Below are 18,922 nucleotides of genomic sequence, written 5' to 3' on the forward strand. Positions count from 1 at the left end.
AAAAAAAAAAAAAAAAAAAAAAAAAAAAAAAAAAAAAACAAGGGGGATGGGGCAGAGGGGGAGTCTTGTGCGGTCCACTCATATGATACAAGTTATTAATGCTGAGCCTTAACGGGCGGCCTTACACCAAGGGACATCTTCACTTTTGAGGGAACTTAGCTTCCGTACGCTGTATAGTTCTGATTATTAGCTTCAACTAGAATATCTTAAGAAAGAATGTTATCTTCCCTCAAAGTTCAACTATATAATACTTTAGGTCTATAGTGTTTGGAAGGTCACTTGGGGTTATATGTCTTTCATAAGTCTTGTTTATCTTATTAATTATGTTGTTGAACATATTTAAAACGAAATCGGGAGAGAGCTAAATCTTCTCTTTTTCCTCTTCTCTAGTTCACAAGACTGGAAGGCGAGGTTGAAGATACCACCAGCGGATACTAGATACAGGACAGAGGTAAACCTTGCATTTGTCAACTCTTTATGCAATTAGTTGAATTTATCTTGATTTATTCTCTTGAAGATGGCACTGTCAAGGCCAAGGTCTTTATTGTTCTTCTTAGACATCATGTTTTTCATTTTTTCTCTTTTGTTACTCAAACTGAATGTACTTTGCCTTTTTCATAAACTAGTTTAGTGTACATGCTATGCACATGTGTCTTGTGTCAACCAATAAGGTTACATACGCAAGAAGAACAAGATTCTTAAAAAGCAGCAATTAACATGAAAATAAATATTATATTTTCTTGAATGGTATAAATAAATATTGTATATCAAAAATAGATATACGTGCATTGTATGTTTACCCAATATCATAAACAAAATCTTAAAAAGTTACTACATTAATATTGTATTACTCTTTTGGAGTCGTAAAATAAAAGTATACAAAGCAATTACATGATATATATTTTTTAAAATTTATTTGATATTTTGACTTAAATATAATGTGTTTATTTAAGAATCTTTTCGTAAGGATAGTAATTCAAATCATTGGATCTTGATAATTAAATAGTGGATTGTAATTTTTTTTATAATTTATTAGATATTTTGACTTAAATATAATGTGTTCATTTAAGAATCTTTTCGTAAGGATATTAATTCAAATCATTGGATCTTGATAATTAAATATGTATTGTAAAATTTTCAAATTTTCTTTCGAGAAAAGTTGTATTGTGTCTTGATAACTTTAGAGTTGCTCCACAACATGTGTTCAACCCAAAAACCCAAGATAAGAAGAATCGCCTCGAAAATCCAACTAACTAAAGAACCAAAAAGAAAAGAAAAGAAGCATAATCTTAATCAATATACAAAGAAGCAAAAAATAATTGATATTGGATTAAGGCCTCATTTGATTGCACTTAATAAATGTCTTAGTTTTAATCATTCAAATCTCAATCATTAAATCTATTTGTTTTCAAGGTTTGAAGATAGATCCAATTCCATCCACAAAGTTAAATGGAATTGTATAGTATCTCTACTTTTTTGGTGTAAACAGCTTTGTATAGATGATATAGATCAAATTATAGATTTGATAGAAATATGTAATTATCCCTTTTTGGAGGTAGCCAGCATACCCTTAATGCTGAAGAGTTCAACCTTACCAGTTTCAAAAAAAAAATAATCTTAATCACTAAGTGCATTTTTTTTTCTTATTTTACAATCACATAATGAACTGAATAATTAAGATCTATAACAAAGTCTTAATAATATTAAGATGTCTATTTAAGATTTTGTACAAAGATGCCAATTCACTGCTACTCCATCTACTTTCACGCATCACCCACAACCACCACCACTGTCAATCACCAAAATCATTCGACATCACCATTAGCCATCATTTGCAATCATTACCACCAATCATTATTACATCCACTAATCACTATTGATAATTACCATTTACCATCATTAGTCAACATTATATATTGCTAACCGCCATTAGTTATCAGTATCATTCCACTGCTAATTATTCAAAATAATGCAGTTATCATAAAAAAAGAACATATATAATCAAATGAATGTGAAATGTTAACATGATATACTTGCAACAGGATGCATATTAGAAAAGGGGCGACTTCAAGTCATCAATTGCTCTTCAATATTATATCGTTTGTCATTAAAATGACTCAAGATTAGGGAAGATTCGAACATAATTCCTTGATGTGTCATTCCTTTATTGGGGAAGTTGCGCGGACTCTTCATTTTTGCTACCGCACCCGTGTTGACACGAGACGGGTGCGGATACGTGTGGGATTCGGTCAGCCCACATTGGATACTTTGACCAGAGTCCATTGACAAATTTTTGGGGAAAATTGAGATTTTGATAGAAGATAAGATAGATTTATGACATGAGAAATGACATACCTTAAATTTATTGTCCCTTTGTCTCCCTTTTTAGCTTTTCCTGCTGGTCAATATTTGTTTTTTCAAGCCAAACGGAGAGAAACTAAGAATTCAAGCGGTTGTGTTCTGACTTTCGGTAGGCAGTAGCAGCGATCTGTAAGGAGAGTTGGTGGCAGACCTTGAATGACTTTCTTTTTCTTTTTTGAGGGGGAGAACCAGAGAGCGTGAAAGAAGAAGTTAGGGGTCTTTCAAAATTTAGAATATCGCTATATCTCTATTTTATAATTTTGGATTGTTTAGCCGAATCCCAACACCCGTATCCATACCTGGATCTGTACCCACAGATCTTAAAATTTAGATTTTGCCGAATTCAACCCTTGGATTCACGTCCGCGTCGGGCACCCGAGTCCAAGCAACTTAGTTTTTAGTAGTAATTAACACATTCTTTTGATGAAGAAAAATAATATATAAAGCATCGATCAATGATGTTGTTCTGGTATATAAAATATAATATATTAAGAGTTCTTTTCCGAGAGAAAAAAAAGGTTTTGAATTTTTGGTTTGAGATAAAACTTAAAAGTATCCAAGTTGAATTTGCATAATTAATTTGAGACATTCCAAAAAGTCTACATCAATTTTGATTCTAATTTTAGTTGGACAAATAATGTTTAGCTTATTGGAATTCTTTCTTTGTATGGTATTTGACTATTTGTGATTAATTCCCCTTTTCATATATTTTAGGAGTCTTTTTTAATTCTCCTTTTCATATATTAATTCTGACTTCCCACATCTCCAAACTTCAAACTTCAAACTTCAAACACCTTTTATTTACTTAATTATGTGTTCAATACTACCCCTCACGTATTTGATTCTTTTTTTTTCTATGAGTCAAGCACGTGAAATTTCCTTATGATGATAGGGGTGGTGAGACTTGAACCTAGGACCTCTCCCTGCTCTGTGACGATCTAATCTAAAAGTTAGTTTTAAATGAGATAGTCACACTTCAATAATTTACTTATGAGGTTTTTCCTTTGTTTGTGCCGTCTTATTTTTTCTGCATGGTGTCTTTGAACTAAACTATCTCCATCTTTCCGCGCTGTAATAGTGTTCCTGAAAATCTGTTAAGTGCCCTGTGCAAAGAGTCTGGACATTGATTAAGAGTGAAAATGGAAACTTTTAAGTGGAATAGCAATAACAAGTTGCTTCTGGAGAGTTGTGGGAAGTCAGAAATTTTCTTTTTCGAATGTCATGCAGTTTTTGCTCTTTCTTGAGGTGTTATGCAAGGATTATTCATGTCATGTAATATGTAGCAGTTAATATTTTGGGGATTATGATTCTGCAATATTAATTTTCTATATTCTTTTAACTCTTAAGGGGCCATTTGATTCCAAGACACAAGTTATTCATGGATTAGTAATTTAAAGTTAACAATGTGAGGATTAATTTATTAGTAAAGGAAACATACAAATTTGAAGTGACTAGGATATTTTTGTTATTTTAATCCATGCATTATTAAAGCTCGTATTCTTATTTCACATTCAATCCCACATAAAATATAACTTATTCAAGTTCTATTAAAGGAGTATAATGCTAACGAACATTGTAATATGCTATGTTAAATTTTATAAATAGATTATTTCTCTGTACTTCACCAACCAAACCATGTCTACACAATGGTGGTTGATATAACAAGGTTAATTATTTTTTAACACAGTCAACTCAAGTGGTCATTAAGTTAATGTGAAATCAGTAATACCTAACCTAGGTCTGCATGTCTTGCTTTGAATCTCATGTTCATTAGGTTGGTTTGTTTATCAATTTTGGTTTCATTCTATGATGATGATGATAGTAAAAATATTTTGTAGGAAAACATTTTCCATTGTTCTGCATGCATGAGCTGCATTTGTACCTTTGCTTCCTTGCCTCCTTTGGACTTAACTTGGATACGGTCTATTTTCCTGGTAGGATGTGACAGCGACCAAGGGAAATGAATTTGAAGACTATTTTCTTAAGCGTGAATTGCTTATGGGAATTTATGAAAAGGGTTTTGAAAGACCATCTCCAATCCAGGAAGAGAGTATCCCAATTGCTCTTACTGGGAGTGATATTTTGGCTAGGGCCAAAAATGGAACAGGGAAAACTGCTGCCTTCTGCATTCCGGCATTGGAAAAAATTGACCAGGACGTCAATGCCATTCAAGGTTCGGACAAGAAATTCATAGTCATTTTTTGAAGCCTTTATTTGTTCTAGTACAAGTCATATTGTTTACTATGAATTCAGCCAGCAATCGGCTCTTTTTGGCCCCTAATTTCTTATCTTTATAATGGAATTGCAATATAGCCACGTGTAAACCTTGTGTGCATCGTCTAAAAAATAAATTTAGTACATTGTGGCACACTGAATAATTTCGTAAAGGAACTTGCAAAGCTTGTAACAATAAACATGCAGAAGTTCTCTTTTTATACGATTATTTTGAACATACATAAATGCCAACATCTGAATTAATCATGAAAAATACTTTTACGTTATGAAGAGCTTGAGTTAAACCTAGTTAAGCTCGAGTCGCTGTTGAGGTCAGCATTTATTGAGCTCAGGCTGGTTTGTTTGATGATGAAGCTGAAGTTCATACCTTTACAAATTGGCTTGGCAATGACTTCAGAGTTTTAGATAAAATTTAGATGGCAATTTGAAATTGTCAGTTGGTTGCACATTGAATTGGCTCATGAAAGTTGTTATTTACACTGGAGCATTTTTGATGGTGTGTGTACCGAAAAAAATCCACTTTATTGTTTTCCATAGAAATGAGATTTGGTTCACTCAGTTTTAGCTTGTGTTTTACTGTTGTCTGTTGTCTCTTAATGCAGTTGTTATCCTTGTTCCTACACGAGAATTGGCTCTTCAAACATCTCAAGTTTGCAAAGAACTTGGGAAGCACTTAAAAATTGAAGTCATGGTTACCACTGGGGGGACCAGCTTGAAGGATGATATAATGCGACTCTATCAACCGGTTCATTTACTAGTTGGAACCCCTGGAAGAATACTCGACCTTGCGAGAAAGGGAATATGTGTTTTGAAAGATTGTTCCATGCTTGTCATGGATGAGGTAATTCATCTCCCCTAATTATTTGATCGGATCTGTATGCACTGTGTTTTCTTGAGAGAATATAGAGAAGACTAAAATAATGACGTGCTTATAAAATAATTGTTTGTGTGCTTTACTCAGTATAGAGTGCTTTTCATGCGCGGCTGCTTATTTTTTTTAGAGAAAGGTCTGTTCAACATAAGATCTCTGGCATGCAAAGTTTTCTTTCCTAATTAATGTGGAAGAATGTAGCATAAGCTGGTTCAATATGGCTTTATCCAAAAAATAGAGAAGAACTCATATGGCTATGATATTTGCTTCAAACATACAAGTTATTACCTTTTCAAAATGAACACACCTAAGGACTGTTTCCCATATGGTATCTTTCTATATATTACCCATTCAAAAGAAAATGTAATCTTTCTGTTTCGAGTGAAAACACTGTACATGACTACTAATTCTATCTGCGTGCATACTTATGTCCTTCAGGCTGATAAGCTTCTTTCTCCGGAGTTTCAACCTTCCATCGTGCAGCTGATTCGTTTCTTGCCAGCAAATCGTCAAGTTTTAATGTTCTCTGCTACATTCCCTGTCACAGTCAAGGACTTTAAAGAAAGATATCTGCAGAAGCCATATGTTATCAACCTTATGGATGAACTTACTCTCAAGGGTATAACACAATTTTATGCCTTCGTAGAGGAAAGGCAGAAGCTTCATTGCCTCAACACTTTATTCTCAAAGGTCAGTACCTAACACAACTAAGCTTGGATGTTTTGAAGTTTGCTGCAATTCATAAATTCTAAAACTCTTTTTACAGCTTCAAATCAACCAATCAATTATCTTTTGCAACTCTGTAAACCGTGTGGAACTGCTTGCCAAGAAGATCACAGAGTTAGGCTTTTCATGCTTCTACATCCATGCAAAGATGCTTCAAGATCATAGGAACAGAGTATTTCATGACTTCCGCAATGGTGCCTGCAGGAACCTTGTTTGTACTGGTATGATACGTGGCATCTGCTTGAAACTACTAGTACTCATACTTGCTATTCCGTTCTGTTGTTATTGCTGGTTTTCGAGGGGCAGATTGTCATCTAAGTTGGTGGGTGAATTTGCTCTTTGTTAATTATGGTTGTTGTGTAATGTATTTGCATGTGTGGGTGCCTCTGTATAATGGGTTACATGTGTGTGGGGCTCTTTGATTCCCAAAAACTAATCCAGGGAAGTCAACTGAGAATGTTTGTGCGAGGAACTTCCAATTTTAGCTTCACAGTTGCGTCGTATCTTCATTATGCTTGGTGTTTTTCAATTCACTGTAATATTGTTGTCTATGTACATGTGGAATTTCTGCAATCTACTCTGACCTGTTTGATGAAATATTCTGATTTGACTATTGTATGATGATCTTGTCCTTCTGCCTGTTCTTAGATGATGATTCTGGCTTGATAACAAATTATTCACACCCGATTTCCTTTGGGTCATCTTTTTCCCATGTAGATAACTAAGTACTTCTTGTAATTATATTGTGTGATGTTCAATTCATTTTCTTGGTCGATTGAGCAACCTTTCATTCTTTTATGTTGGGTGCAGATCTGTTTACTAGAGGGATAGATATTCAAGCAGTCAATGTTGTTATAAATTTTGATTTCCCGAAGAACTCAGAGACATATTTACACAGGGTATACATTACAAATCTTTGCCCAGTGAATCATCTCTCTATATCTATATGTGCTATTTTCTTATTACATATATTTTTGCAGGTTGGGCGTTCAGGGAGATTTGGGCATCTTGGTTTAGCTGTGAACCTGATTACTTATGAGGATCGCTTCAACCTGTATGCATATAATATCTCTCTTTTGCCATAGAAGTTCGTTTAGTTTATGTACTTGGTAATAATATGGGATTGTCTCTTACAGGTATAGAATTGAACAAGAACTAGGAACAGAGATCAAGCAAATTCCTCCGCACATAGATCAGGCTATATATTGCCTTTGATCAGTTAGCTGCTCGGTTATGGTGCACCAATGGTGAGTCTTTTGTACAGGTATGCAGTTGTTAGAGTTCTAAGATGAGCTAACTGAGAATCTTATCTTTTTGTATGCAGATTTAAGTGCAGTCCTATAAATTGATATATCTTCTCAATGTGTCAATTACTGATTATTGTTTCCACTTTATTTTTACTTGCATCTTGCTGGGGATTTATTATTTATTTCATCACCCTACCTCGTGGGCGTGAGGGAGTATGAGCAAGGGTTCCAACATTATGGACAAGTGTGGGTAAAAGGTTGTAATCCTGTCACATTAGCGTCCGAGTGTGGTGTAAAATATGGAAAGGTTTCCACCTCTGATGGTTATGGGTAACAAAGCTAGCTCTGCCATATCTGTGCCTGGATGTGGTGCAAAATAAGAAAGGGTTCCCGCATCATGGACAAATTTGGTAAAAAGGTTTGTCCAAGAGAGTCAAATTGAGGCAGTTAACTGGAACATAGGCATTTTGATAGGAAACTCGAATTAATTAATGGATAGATATTCTTTAAAGGAGAAGAGTTGATATTGCATGCTTTCTGGAAACTAAATGGAAAGGGCAAAAAGGCTAGAGAGATTGGTAACACGAGTGATAAATTATGGTATTGTTAGATAAGATAAAATTAGGAATAGAGGTATTGTAGAACCAAGACTTGAGGATAAAGTTGTAGATGTAAAGCGAGTTAGAGATATGATAATTCTGTTGGTGTTTCTTGGGGAAGGAGACAATCAATGCCATTAGTTCTATGCTCCCCAAAAGGGATTAGATGCAGAAGCTGAAACTAAATTTTTGGGAGGGATATGAACACATTGTTCAAGGGATTTCAGGATACCAGCAAATCTTTATTGGAGGAGATCTCAATGGATAGCGATTGTTTTGGCTGAGTATATGAGGATATGGTTATGATATTAGAAATGACGAATGTAAGGCTGTTCTAGAGTTCATTTTAGCTTATGATTTAGCTGTAATTTACACATCACTTGTTTATCTTTATTTGTATTTATACTATTTGTTGAAATGAGAAACCCTAAAAGTTGAAGACCAAAATACTTTACTAATATTTATTTTGTATTTTAATAATAATTAAATGGAAAACTGAAAAATATTACTCTATCCGATCCAATTTATATAACACTCTTTCCTTTTTAGTTGGTCCCAAAGAGAACATCACCTTTTTATAGTTGGTAACAATTCAACTTTAAACTTTCCATTACAAGTTTCAAAAGTCTTCCTTTCCTTTTTAAACTCCGTGCCCTGTCAAACACCTTCACATAAATTGGGACGGAAGAGTAGTAATTTGTATTACATCTTCTCTAAATAATTGTCTCCTTTATTAGTGACAATTTTTTTTAAAAACAATTTGGCTGCTAGAAAAGAACTTTCAAACCTTTTATTGAAAGGGGACAACTCTTTGCTTAATTATTTTATAAATATGTTTTTTAAGTGTGGTTTTAATGGTTGGGATTATGAACTAATAAATTAGTGCTAGTTTTTGAAGGAATAATTCATTCTTGTCCACAAATTGGATTGAATATTGAAAATTAAACATAACGGAGAAAATAAAAATGCTACACAGAACAAGTTTTTGATAAGAAATGGACTAAATAGTCAATAGGCATTATTAAGTCACGTTTATTTTATTTTCATAAGACGAGCATATTCAATTTCATATTGCAAAAGCCACATATTCATACTCTTGAAAATTGTGACTTTTGTAAACTGTAATTTTTGCGACCCTTTGTTATTTATATGCAATATATCAAAAGGGTTTTGTATCTTACGACTCAACATAAACTCTTGGTCATGGATTTGAGAGATTAAGAGAAAGTGGAAGAGAACAGGACATAGAAGAGGAGTTCCAATTAGTGGACTTCATAGGATCTCTGTAAGTATTTCTTTTTAGTCTTTTCCTTTTGTTGTAACAGTTTTTTTTTTGGAGGTGGCCAGCATAGCCCTTAATGCTGAGGAATATAAAAAGTTACCAGTTTCAAAAAAAAAAGAAAGTGGAAGAGAACTAAAGAGGGTTTTGTATGACCTTCTGAGGATCAAATGGGGTAGCTTGACTCTTGTCAAAGCTCAGGAGATTGGGGAGAAGTTGTTGGCCATGAGGGCTTGGGGGAAGTAGTAAGGATGCAAGCAGTATGCAGGATAGGACAGTGAATTGCATTATGGAGGTAGCTAGAGAGGTGTTGGGGATTTCGAGGGGATTGATAGTCGAGTGGAGTGGCACAATTATTTACTATGTATGTAATTTCCAATTTGATATCCTAGATTATCCCTCTCTTAAAGACACATGTTAGCTTAGCTAATGTGTATCATTATGTAGCTGCTTCTGATTTCCTATATTAGTTAATATTTTGTTTTGACTGTTGATAATGTTTCCCTACAAATACTCTGTTTGACTTTTATTATATAATCTTTGAATAAATAATTTTAGAAAATAGTGGTAAGGTCTGTGTACACTCTACCCTCCATAGACCCCACATAGTGGGATTTCGCTGGAGTATGTTGTTGTATGGAATTTCCATATTAATTTTGTTTTATTTTGATTTTTGATTTTGGGATTGGAGCATCATAAGAATAAGAAAATATTATTTCAAATGGTGCAAAGTTTATTGACCTGTAATATCTATGGGCCCTCGCTCTACAATTACTCTTCTTTACACTGCCTTTTCTTTGTTTTAACTACCAATTTATTTTCAACAACATAAGTTTAAAAAGAAAAAATGATCCGCAAAATGTGTTAATAAGTTGTTCCAATTGAACAATCTCAATATTTGCTATTTTTCAGGACAATTGTGAGAATTCTTGATAATATAAATGGTGAAGGGCCAAACTTATCCCTGACCTAATGGATTTGTTTTAAGAATGTCCATCAACATTTTTTTTTTGAGTATCAGTCCCCAATCACCCACAATGCCGCTAAAAACTAACAGACCTCTGTACACTCAAATATAGTGGCTTACATGGCAGTGTGTGAGCGGTTCAGATGTAACCCATAAATAAATTTTATTACCCGACCTATGTTATATATTGGTCCGATTAAACCCATATAGCTTCCATTTTAGTTTCTTCTGACTAGAGTGCTTCAATTCTTCTTCTCAAAGTCCTTGTTCATCCCTCTTCTTAATCCATTTCTTCTATAAGTTCAAAGCTAGATACAAGTGCATGATTTTGCAAGTAAAAATGTTTATTAGGCTCTTGGCTTTAAGGACATATAGGAGTTGTGATACCATCAAAACATCTTTTAATCCTCTTATTCCAGATACACCAAAAAATACAAGCAGGCATCATTTGTCTAGATATTCATGATGGATTTTCCAATTCTCCATGAACACCAACACTCATATGCTTCCTTTACATTACTAGGCATGATCCATGCCACTCTAAAAAGTGAGAAGAACATGCTCCAGATATCAGTTATAACTTCCTGACGAAGTAAGGAGATTTCTGACACACTCTCAATCCATCTGATAACCTAGAAAGGTATTTTGTGTTAGACATGCTATTAGATATTCTAGATATGGTGTTTTACTAGGACAAGCCAATCAGGATTAAGCTACCAAATGCCTTCTTTTTTTGAGATGGCAACAGACTATATAGCACCAATAGATGCAGTAAACCATATTTAAAAGAGATCAAAAACTTTCAAAAAGGCTATAATATACTATACAATTTTAAACTTACCAATTCCAAAAAAAATATGTACTATACAATTTTAAAAAGATTCCAAAATCTCCAAAATAGATTCAGTGTCTGAAGAAAATTCTTCTTTACATAAAAAATAAAACAACAAAAGTGATTTCATCTTGATCTTCTAGATTGAGCTGTTGGTCTCTTCAAAGCATCTCAGATTTCTCTATCTCGACAGTCCACCAAATACAGGATGGTATCATTTTCCATCTGCTTTTCTGCCTAGGCTAACCTTCTCCCCTGTTCCAACATTTCAGTAAATCCGGAGAGTGATTTGGCATTACCCATGAAATCCCTTTCATACATAGATAGATATTCCAAATTTGTACTGTCACAGTACAGTGTAGGAGTAGTGACAATTAGTTTCAGGTTCCTTGCCACAACGATTGCATGTGGAACACTCTTTATTAGATTTTCTTGGGTTAAATAAACTTATTTCACCACCAACCAAACAAAACAAGCCACTTTGTATATGACTCTTGACATTTTAGATATTCTTCCATGGCCATACCTCTGTCATATTGGGAGCTCCATTCAGCAAACACAACAATCTCTAACTTTGTTAAATCCCTTTAGCATTTCCCAGGAACCACAACATGTCTTCACTTTGCTCCAAACCCATTCTCTTCTGCATAAAACTAACATATAGATTCCCGCTTAACTTATGTTGGTATTAGTATGCGGAAAAGAACATTGGAACCAAATATTGTATTAAACAATGCTAAGTTTTATGTGGAGGGGATAGGTAAAACCAAATATTTTGACAATATTGAATTTTATTTGGTGATTATTCTTTCCACTAGTCCCAACGTAACAGCACCTAACATTTTCTTCTCAAATGCCCATAAATTGGAAAAGCCTGAAATAAAGACATCATCCAATGTACCATAATATGTTTATGCTGCTTTATGAAAAAAAACAATTTGTTGTTCTGACAGCCCCTTTCTTTCACCCAGAATAAGGGCAGGGAAAAAAAGGCAAACACGTGGAATATTTATTTGAGCCATTTTTTTCCTTGCAGAAATCTCATGTTGAAGTTCTGCGACGCTGAGATGCTGAGAGAATGGATGACTTGGCTGTTTCATGGTTGCTGAGATAACTGAGTTCATCTTTAGATCTAGTGATGAGTTTTAAGTTAATCCTAAAAGAATTTAGCAGTACATACTGACAATGGATAGGTCCAGTCAGAGACTGGCCGTTGGTGAGTCCCCTGGTTTATGTAGTATTTGGCATTTGTTGCTGTTTCCTTTTCGCTGTATGTTTGTTGGATAAGCTGTACAAGGTTATGCTCTATGGTATTTGGATCTATATTCATCTGCGGCATATGGTAATGTGGGCATTGGTCATGGAGAAGTGATACCTAAAGATGTCACCCAACATGTTAAGTGACGGAGTAGTCATTTTCGTGCACTTATATCAGACGTTCAACCACTGTCTCAGTATGTGTGTAGCATGTGTACCAGAAGCATTGTACTCCTTTCAGCTTTTATAGCTTTTTTCCTGTTATGTTAGCGTTTGGAATGATGAAGCAGGTTATGTCTGCATGGAATGTAGTCAATTTGGCTGAATGTGAAGAGTATGGTTTTAATTTAATCTATTTCCGGATTTGAATAATTGAATCTTTTCTGTCTTGCCTCTATTTAAGTTGTAGTTTGTGAAGTTTTCCATTTGTGGTAGAAGAAGATCCATTATTACCCCCTCTACTATATGAAATATCTTAATTTTATCTTATGATATACTGTGGTCAATCATACAATTAAGGTCGAGGGCAGATAGATGATGGAAAAATTGCAAGTGGACCTAAAGTAGGACGGAAGTTAAATTTAAACATGTATCATATGGTTGAAAGGTATTTTCGACCCCCTTTCCTTGCCAGTTCTAATTTTAGTACACAAATTGAGATTTGAGCATGGAGAGATCGAACTGACATTATTTCACTCAGACTTGTTGAAGTGGTTCAACAGTTGTACGTCGAACAGATTGTGGCAATGCCGCATCAATCAACTCATTGTAACTTACAAACTACAAAATAGATTTCCTACACATGAAGTATTACTGAAGGAGGACGCGTTATCTATCATCAACATGACTAGTTTTTATATATACAGAGTAGAAAGCAGAGAGAACCAAATTGCACACTTATTATAGAATAGAACACACATTAAAAAGCAGCAGCAGCATGAAAATTACAAAGTTACTTTTTCATAATCTTCACATAACTCATAACATCATTAACATCCACAGCATCCAAGAAGCTGCTTCTTAGGGGTTTGCCCCGTAGCACGATACCTGGCTGCTGTCTCCTCTGCTTTCAGAAATTCTTCCCCTTGTCTCGCTTCAACCACAGCTCTCTTCTCATCTGCCTCCTGACGAATTAACGCTACTTCATTTTTTATCTTCTCTGCATATTCTGCTTTCTTATGCTCTAGTTGATCCTACAATTTTTATCAACACAGACAGTAGATCAATGCGGTCAAATATTAATCAGACGAAGAAAATGTTCAAAATTATTTTGATTCCTAGCCTAAACAAAACGGTACATTACTTAGTTTCATCAAAGATGCACGTATATTCGAACTCTAAGTATAGTTACCTCAAGTTGCTTCAGTTTAGCTTCAAGCTTTGCTGTATGAGTTTTCTCCCATGTTGCAACTGCAGAGAGCTTCTTTTGTGCCCTACTCAAATAATAAAAACAATGACGCGTTGATTATTCACATTACGTATGAACACATATTAAAAGTTGAGAATCCTACTTGTTGTTCACTTTGCTTTTTTTGCTTTCTTCCCATGCCTTGATGAAAGATGATCTTTTCTCATTTTCAAGCTGTGAAAGAGCAATATCTGAATAAAAACATGAAATAAAGCTCATGTTAAACACCTGAGATATGATCACTATACGCATTGTACAGTGTCTGCCAAAACTGGTAAACATTTAATACATACCTCTGTCAAGAGATCCTTTTGAACTTTTCTTTGATGAAACATCAGTGTCTGCTAAAATCAGGAAACAACAATATCATATCTCATGATATCAGAGAATCACAGCGAGTATCCAGAGAGCGGATAGTCTCTAGAGAGAACAAGCCCCTCAAGATATATGCAATGCTAATCCGGTGACTTAGTAATTCAAAAATCGCGTTGCTATTCAGAAAAACGACAACTATTACTAGCTGTGAAGTTATTTATCAGGCAATGATTGAAGGCAAACATCTGCCAAGTTCATTTTGGATTCTGAGAAAAACTATGCAATAATTTGAGAAACGATGAGCCAAGAAATTAGTACTCGTACCAACAACAACTACTACGGCTCAGTTCCAAACAAATTAGTACTTCTATCATTTCAAAGAAATTGAAGGGATTCAGTGTACACACTCAAATTTTCTAACTTTTGGTCTCAATTAAGCCTTTGATGTATCTTAAATCTTTTGGAATAAAATTTAAATATTTAGAAATTACTACTATAGTACCACCATCGCGATGATTGAAGTTGAAGAACAAGAAATTAAATATGTGCGAACTATTCATCAAAGGGCGGAGCTAGTGTAGATCGAGCGTGTAGGTTCGATCGAACTCAAGAACTTTAGTTTTCTTAAGAAATTTATTAAATATGTGCAAACTAAAAGAACTATAATCCCAAATTCATAAGCTTCAAATCTTAACTCCACCTCTGTAAGTAATATTTAAACGATGGCATAAAAACTCAAGATATCAATATAATAACAAAATCAGCTGTGATATTATACATCCCAATAATACTATATGTAAGATTAAAGATTCCATGAAAAAGAACACAGCCACAAATAACTTATTTTCATTTATATATATCAAATAGTTAAAACTATGAATCTTAATAACATATATTTACGGTGTAAATAATACAATATTTGTTATTTATCCACTATAACGGGTGATTTACCCTCTTTTGTAGGTAACCATACCATATTTACCATCAATAATTACATTAAATTGGTAGCTTTAAACAAGTAACCTGACAGTCTAAATTATTTTTTTATTATTTATCAAATATAAAAGAAGCCGAACTCTAAAAATTTAAAGACTAAGGTGTCCTATGATACGAGGGATAGGGGATAATAACCCCAAAATAAATACATAATTATTTTGTCCCATGTTTGGTCAGAAGTATTAGCAAGTTTTGAGATTATTTATCCATTATTTATACCACATTAGTAATGAAATAAGTTATCTCATACATATAATGAAATAATTAATTAAACTCATAAAATCCATAAGATAATTTTGCTTCTCTCATCCCTTATTGAACACTGCCCAACTGTGTAAATACTACTCCCTCCGTCCCAATTTATGTGACACTTTTCGGATTTCGAGATAGTCTATTTTTTACTGTAATTTTTTCATATATCTTTTAATTATTTTGAATTGTCAATTATTGTGACATATAATACTTTTTACGTAGTTTACAAATAGATAAATTTCATTCAAAAAAATTGAAGATTCCACGCGTAAATTTTCGATCAAACTTAAACTGTTTGATTCTCGAAAAACAAAAAGTGTCATATAAATTGAAACAGAAGAAGTATTTACATACTAGAAAGGAACCATAGTAATATTATATACTCCCTCCGTTCCTTTTTATATGTCATACTTACTATAAATAGTTGGTCCATAATACTTGTCATTTCATAAAATCAATGCACAAATTACAATATTCTTCCTATTTTATCCTTATTAGTTATTAGCCTTGAAGATATACATTTGACTAACATTGAAAAAGTAAATGAATAATTCATGTTCATTGTCAAATTAATTAATCAAAATAAATAATAATAAGCACCTAAATATTAAAACAAAAAATTGTAAATGTATAGAGGAGAATATAAATAAGGCATAACACATCAATAAACCCTTAAATTTGACATTATTTCATATTTATGCTCTCTAATTTTTTGGTTTGCATAAATAGACACTCAAATAATTGTATAAAATTGAACAAATAGACACACATGTCCTACGTCACATCCTACATAAAAATATTTGTCCTAGTTTCCTACTTGTATTATATCAAACTCATATGTCTACTTATTCAATTTTATACAAATTTACTGAAAGTTGGAATGCAAAAATACTAGTTGAAGTAAAATTAAAGAAAATATTTATATATTATGCTGCGTATAAATAATATATACCTTGAGATGTGAGAGGTTCATGAGGTAGAGTAGTAGTAGTAGTAGTAGTATGATGAGGTGGTGGTGGTGGTGTGGGAGTAACGACGTCGTTCGGAGTAGCTAGGGATGCAAGCGGCGGTTCTTGCTTTATTTGCGGTGGCACTTCTGCTTCCATTTCTTGCTATTTAGTTTTCAACAAACTCTCTTCCTTAATTTCTACAAACGATGTTTAATGTTTTTTCTTTTAAAAAAAAAATATATATATAAAATTTATAAGCAATTGATGGTATTTTAATAATATCTTTTGAAGGATAGTTCCAAAAAATTCCCACCGCTTATTATTTCATCACCATCTATTTATGGGGTATCGTTTCGATTATCAAAAACTTTTTCTCAAAAAGTACTCCTTCTATTATATAACTAGTCCTCGAATACATGCGTTGCACATGTATTCTATGCTAATTAGTATAAATTTTTTTAAAATAATTTTTAAAAAAAGAAGAAGATTGAGTAGAGCGAGAATTTCAGAAGAAGATCACACAAAATAAGTCACGTAATTAATATAAAATAAATACAAGCAATGAACAACAAAGAGCAAAGAGAACAAAAAATATTAAGAGCAAAATAAAGGTCTACACAACTAATTGAAGAAACTAGTATAAAAAGAATACACCTTTACCCCAGACCAAAGGCTAAAACTATTAATTTTTATAGAAGATAAAAGGATGTGATTTTTTTTTTCTTTTTTACTGATGGAAGCTAAAAAGAAGTAAGAAACAAAACAAATTTGTAATGTCATAACTAAAGAATTAAAGTACAATTCTTGAAATTCTAATTATGTAATTAAAATATTAGTATTTAATTAAATATTTAATTATTTTAATTAAGTGAAGGACAAAATGATAAATTACATTATAAATAATTATTTTAAATTATTTACTAATTTATAAAATAGGATAAAATTAATTTAAAAATTTATTTACTCCTTAAATTTAATTTTTTTCTCCCAAGGATAAACCGATAACCTAATTTATAAAGTTTTTTTTTTTTAAAAAAAAAGTGATTTTCTAAGAGATATGTAGGGAAAAAAAATTAATGCCTAATATGAATGAGTAAAGTACTTTTTCTAATATATTTTTTATATTTTAAATTATTATTTATAATATTTTTATTTATAAATTAATTTAAAATCTCATATTTGATTTTATGATTAAAGTCAATATAACTTTCAGAAAGATGCTACATAAACAGGGAGAGAAGGGGTATTTGTTTAATATCTAAATTCAGCAAAACAACTTATGATTTTTTTATTTGGCTAATTTTTTATATTTTGAGTAATTAAATGTTTTTCGAGTATAGAGTATGGTGGCTTACGATGCTGGAAAACGTGGCTTTTGTATATTCTGCCACCGCCATGTAAACTGTAAAGGATCTACGGCTCCACGCCACATTATTATAAAAGTGCTAATAATAATATATTTAATATAATTTTATAAGTGAAATAATATGAGAGTGATAAATGCATATTATATTTTTATCTCTGGTAAAACTGCTTTTAATAAGCCTTCCATTTAAAGATAAATATTTTAGAGTTTAAGTTTTGTGTATTATTAGTGTATAAAATTCTTTACACCAGCTGGTAAATTAAAGGACAATAATGTATCTTAAAAATTAATATTTAATAAAAGATATTAAAAAAATAATTAGAGTCCTAATTATATACTCTAATCAAATTTATTCTTGAGTAATATTATTTCCTTTTCTGGCGTAAATTAAATTTGTGTTCCTTGATATTGTTAGCAAAATTTTAAGTTTTCTATTTTTTTGGGGGTTTGATATATAAACAAATTTCAATTTGCTGTTTTATGTTTAGTTGAGAAGCATTTGGAACTATAAATATTATATAAAAATTTGCATTAATATTTTGAAGTGCTTGCATTGAAGAAATCAAGGTCCTACAAATTAGAAAGAAAAAGAAGTAAAATATGGAAGGAAGGTTTGGGGGAGAGAGAAAGTAATAGTAATACTTAATTTTAGGAAGATAATTTTTTTAGGGACAGATGGTAACTTACAATAACAGATAAATTTCTGATGGTTGACGATGTGTATAGCTTAAACTCAATATTTTAAAGCAGTTTTGACGGAAAAAAAAAGAGGAAGAAAGATATGACTAAAAAGAAAAGATTGCTCATAGGGTGTGTTTGGTACGAAGGAAAATGTTTTCTAGGAAAATAAGTGGATTTCTAACTTATTTTCTTATGTTTGGTTGATGAGTAGAAAATATTTTCTAGAAAATATATTTTAATGTTTGGTTGGTGAATGAAAAATATTTTTTAGAAAATATCTTTTATTTTTGGCTTGAGACTAAGAAATACTCATTAGGAAAATAATTCATGATCCGACAATCAATCCTGATAATTGATCTAGGACCCGATCCCGACACCCAAACTAGGACAAGACCTCAATGACTGTTCCAAAATCCGACCCTGAGATTTGACCGAGGAGCTGATCCAGGAATTTTATTTTCAAAAATAATTTTTTTGAAAAAAAAAAAAATTGACCGGGGGGAGATGGCATAAAAATGAAATTTATTTAAATTTAAAATATTTTTCAAAAACATTTTTTTATAAAAAATTAAAATTTGAC

The 18,922-nt window shown here is 32.5% G+C and overlaps 2 protein-coding genes across 3 annotated transcripts in view; one reads left to right on the forward strand and one right to left on the reverse strand.

Moving 5' to 3' along the window:
- The window catches only part of LOC102605476 (DEAD-box ATP-dependent RNA helicase 8-like), a 15,090-nt gene extending 2,333 nt beyond the window's left edge, over positions 1 to 12,757 (forward strand). Inside the window, exons 2-10 of one of the 2 annotated variants that reach the window (XM_006341658.2) lie at positions 391 to 451; positions 4,300 to 4,534; positions 5,199 to 5,437; positions 5,906 to 6,157; positions 6,234 to 6,414; positions 7,004 to 7,092; positions 7,174 to 7,247; positions 7,330 to 7,457; positions 12,154 to 12,757. In XM_006341658.2, the coding sequence (XP_006341720.1) occupies positions 391 to 451; positions 4,300 to 4,534; positions 5,199 to 5,437; positions 5,906 to 6,157; positions 6,234 to 6,414; positions 7,004 to 7,092; positions 7,174 to 7,247; positions 7,330 to 7,408 (1,210 nt within the window). In that variant the 3' untranslated portion in view covers positions 7,409 to 7,457; positions 12,154 to 12,757. The remainder of the gene's footprint in view (positions 1 to 390; positions 452 to 4,299; positions 4,535 to 5,198; positions 5,438 to 5,905; positions 6,158 to 6,233; positions 6,415 to 7,003; positions 7,093 to 7,173; positions 7,248 to 7,329; positions 7,458 to 12,153) is intronic. The other variant, XM_006341659.2, reaches the window with a different exon arrangement.
- A 447-nt stretch (positions 12,758 to 13,204) lies between these two features.
- LOC102605024 (remorin-like) lies at positions 13,205 to 16,556 on the reverse strand. The gene is made up of 5 exons (XM_006341735.2): positions 16,298 to 16,556; positions 14,076 to 14,123; positions 13,886 to 13,973; positions 13,726 to 13,807; positions 13,205 to 13,567 (listed from the first exon to the last, which is right to left on the reverse strand). Exons 1-5 carry the CDS (start codon positions 16,449 to 16,451, stop codon positions 13,364 to 13,366), a joined length of 576 nt encoding a protein of 191 aa, XP_006341797.1. The 5' UTR covers positions 16,452 to 16,556; the 3' UTR covers positions 13,205 to 13,363.
- Positions 16,557 to 18,922: the final 2,366 nt, after the last annotated feature.

This window comes from Solanum tuberosum, unplaced genomic scaffold (assembly GCF_000226075.1).
Source record: "Solanum tuberosum cultivar DM 1-3 516 R44 unplaced genomic scaffold, SolTub_3.0 scf00027, whole genome shotgun sequence".
In the NCBI taxonomy this organism is placed as follows: Eukaryota; Viridiplantae; Streptophyta; class Magnoliopsida; order Solanales; family Solanaceae; genus Solanum; species Solanum tuberosum.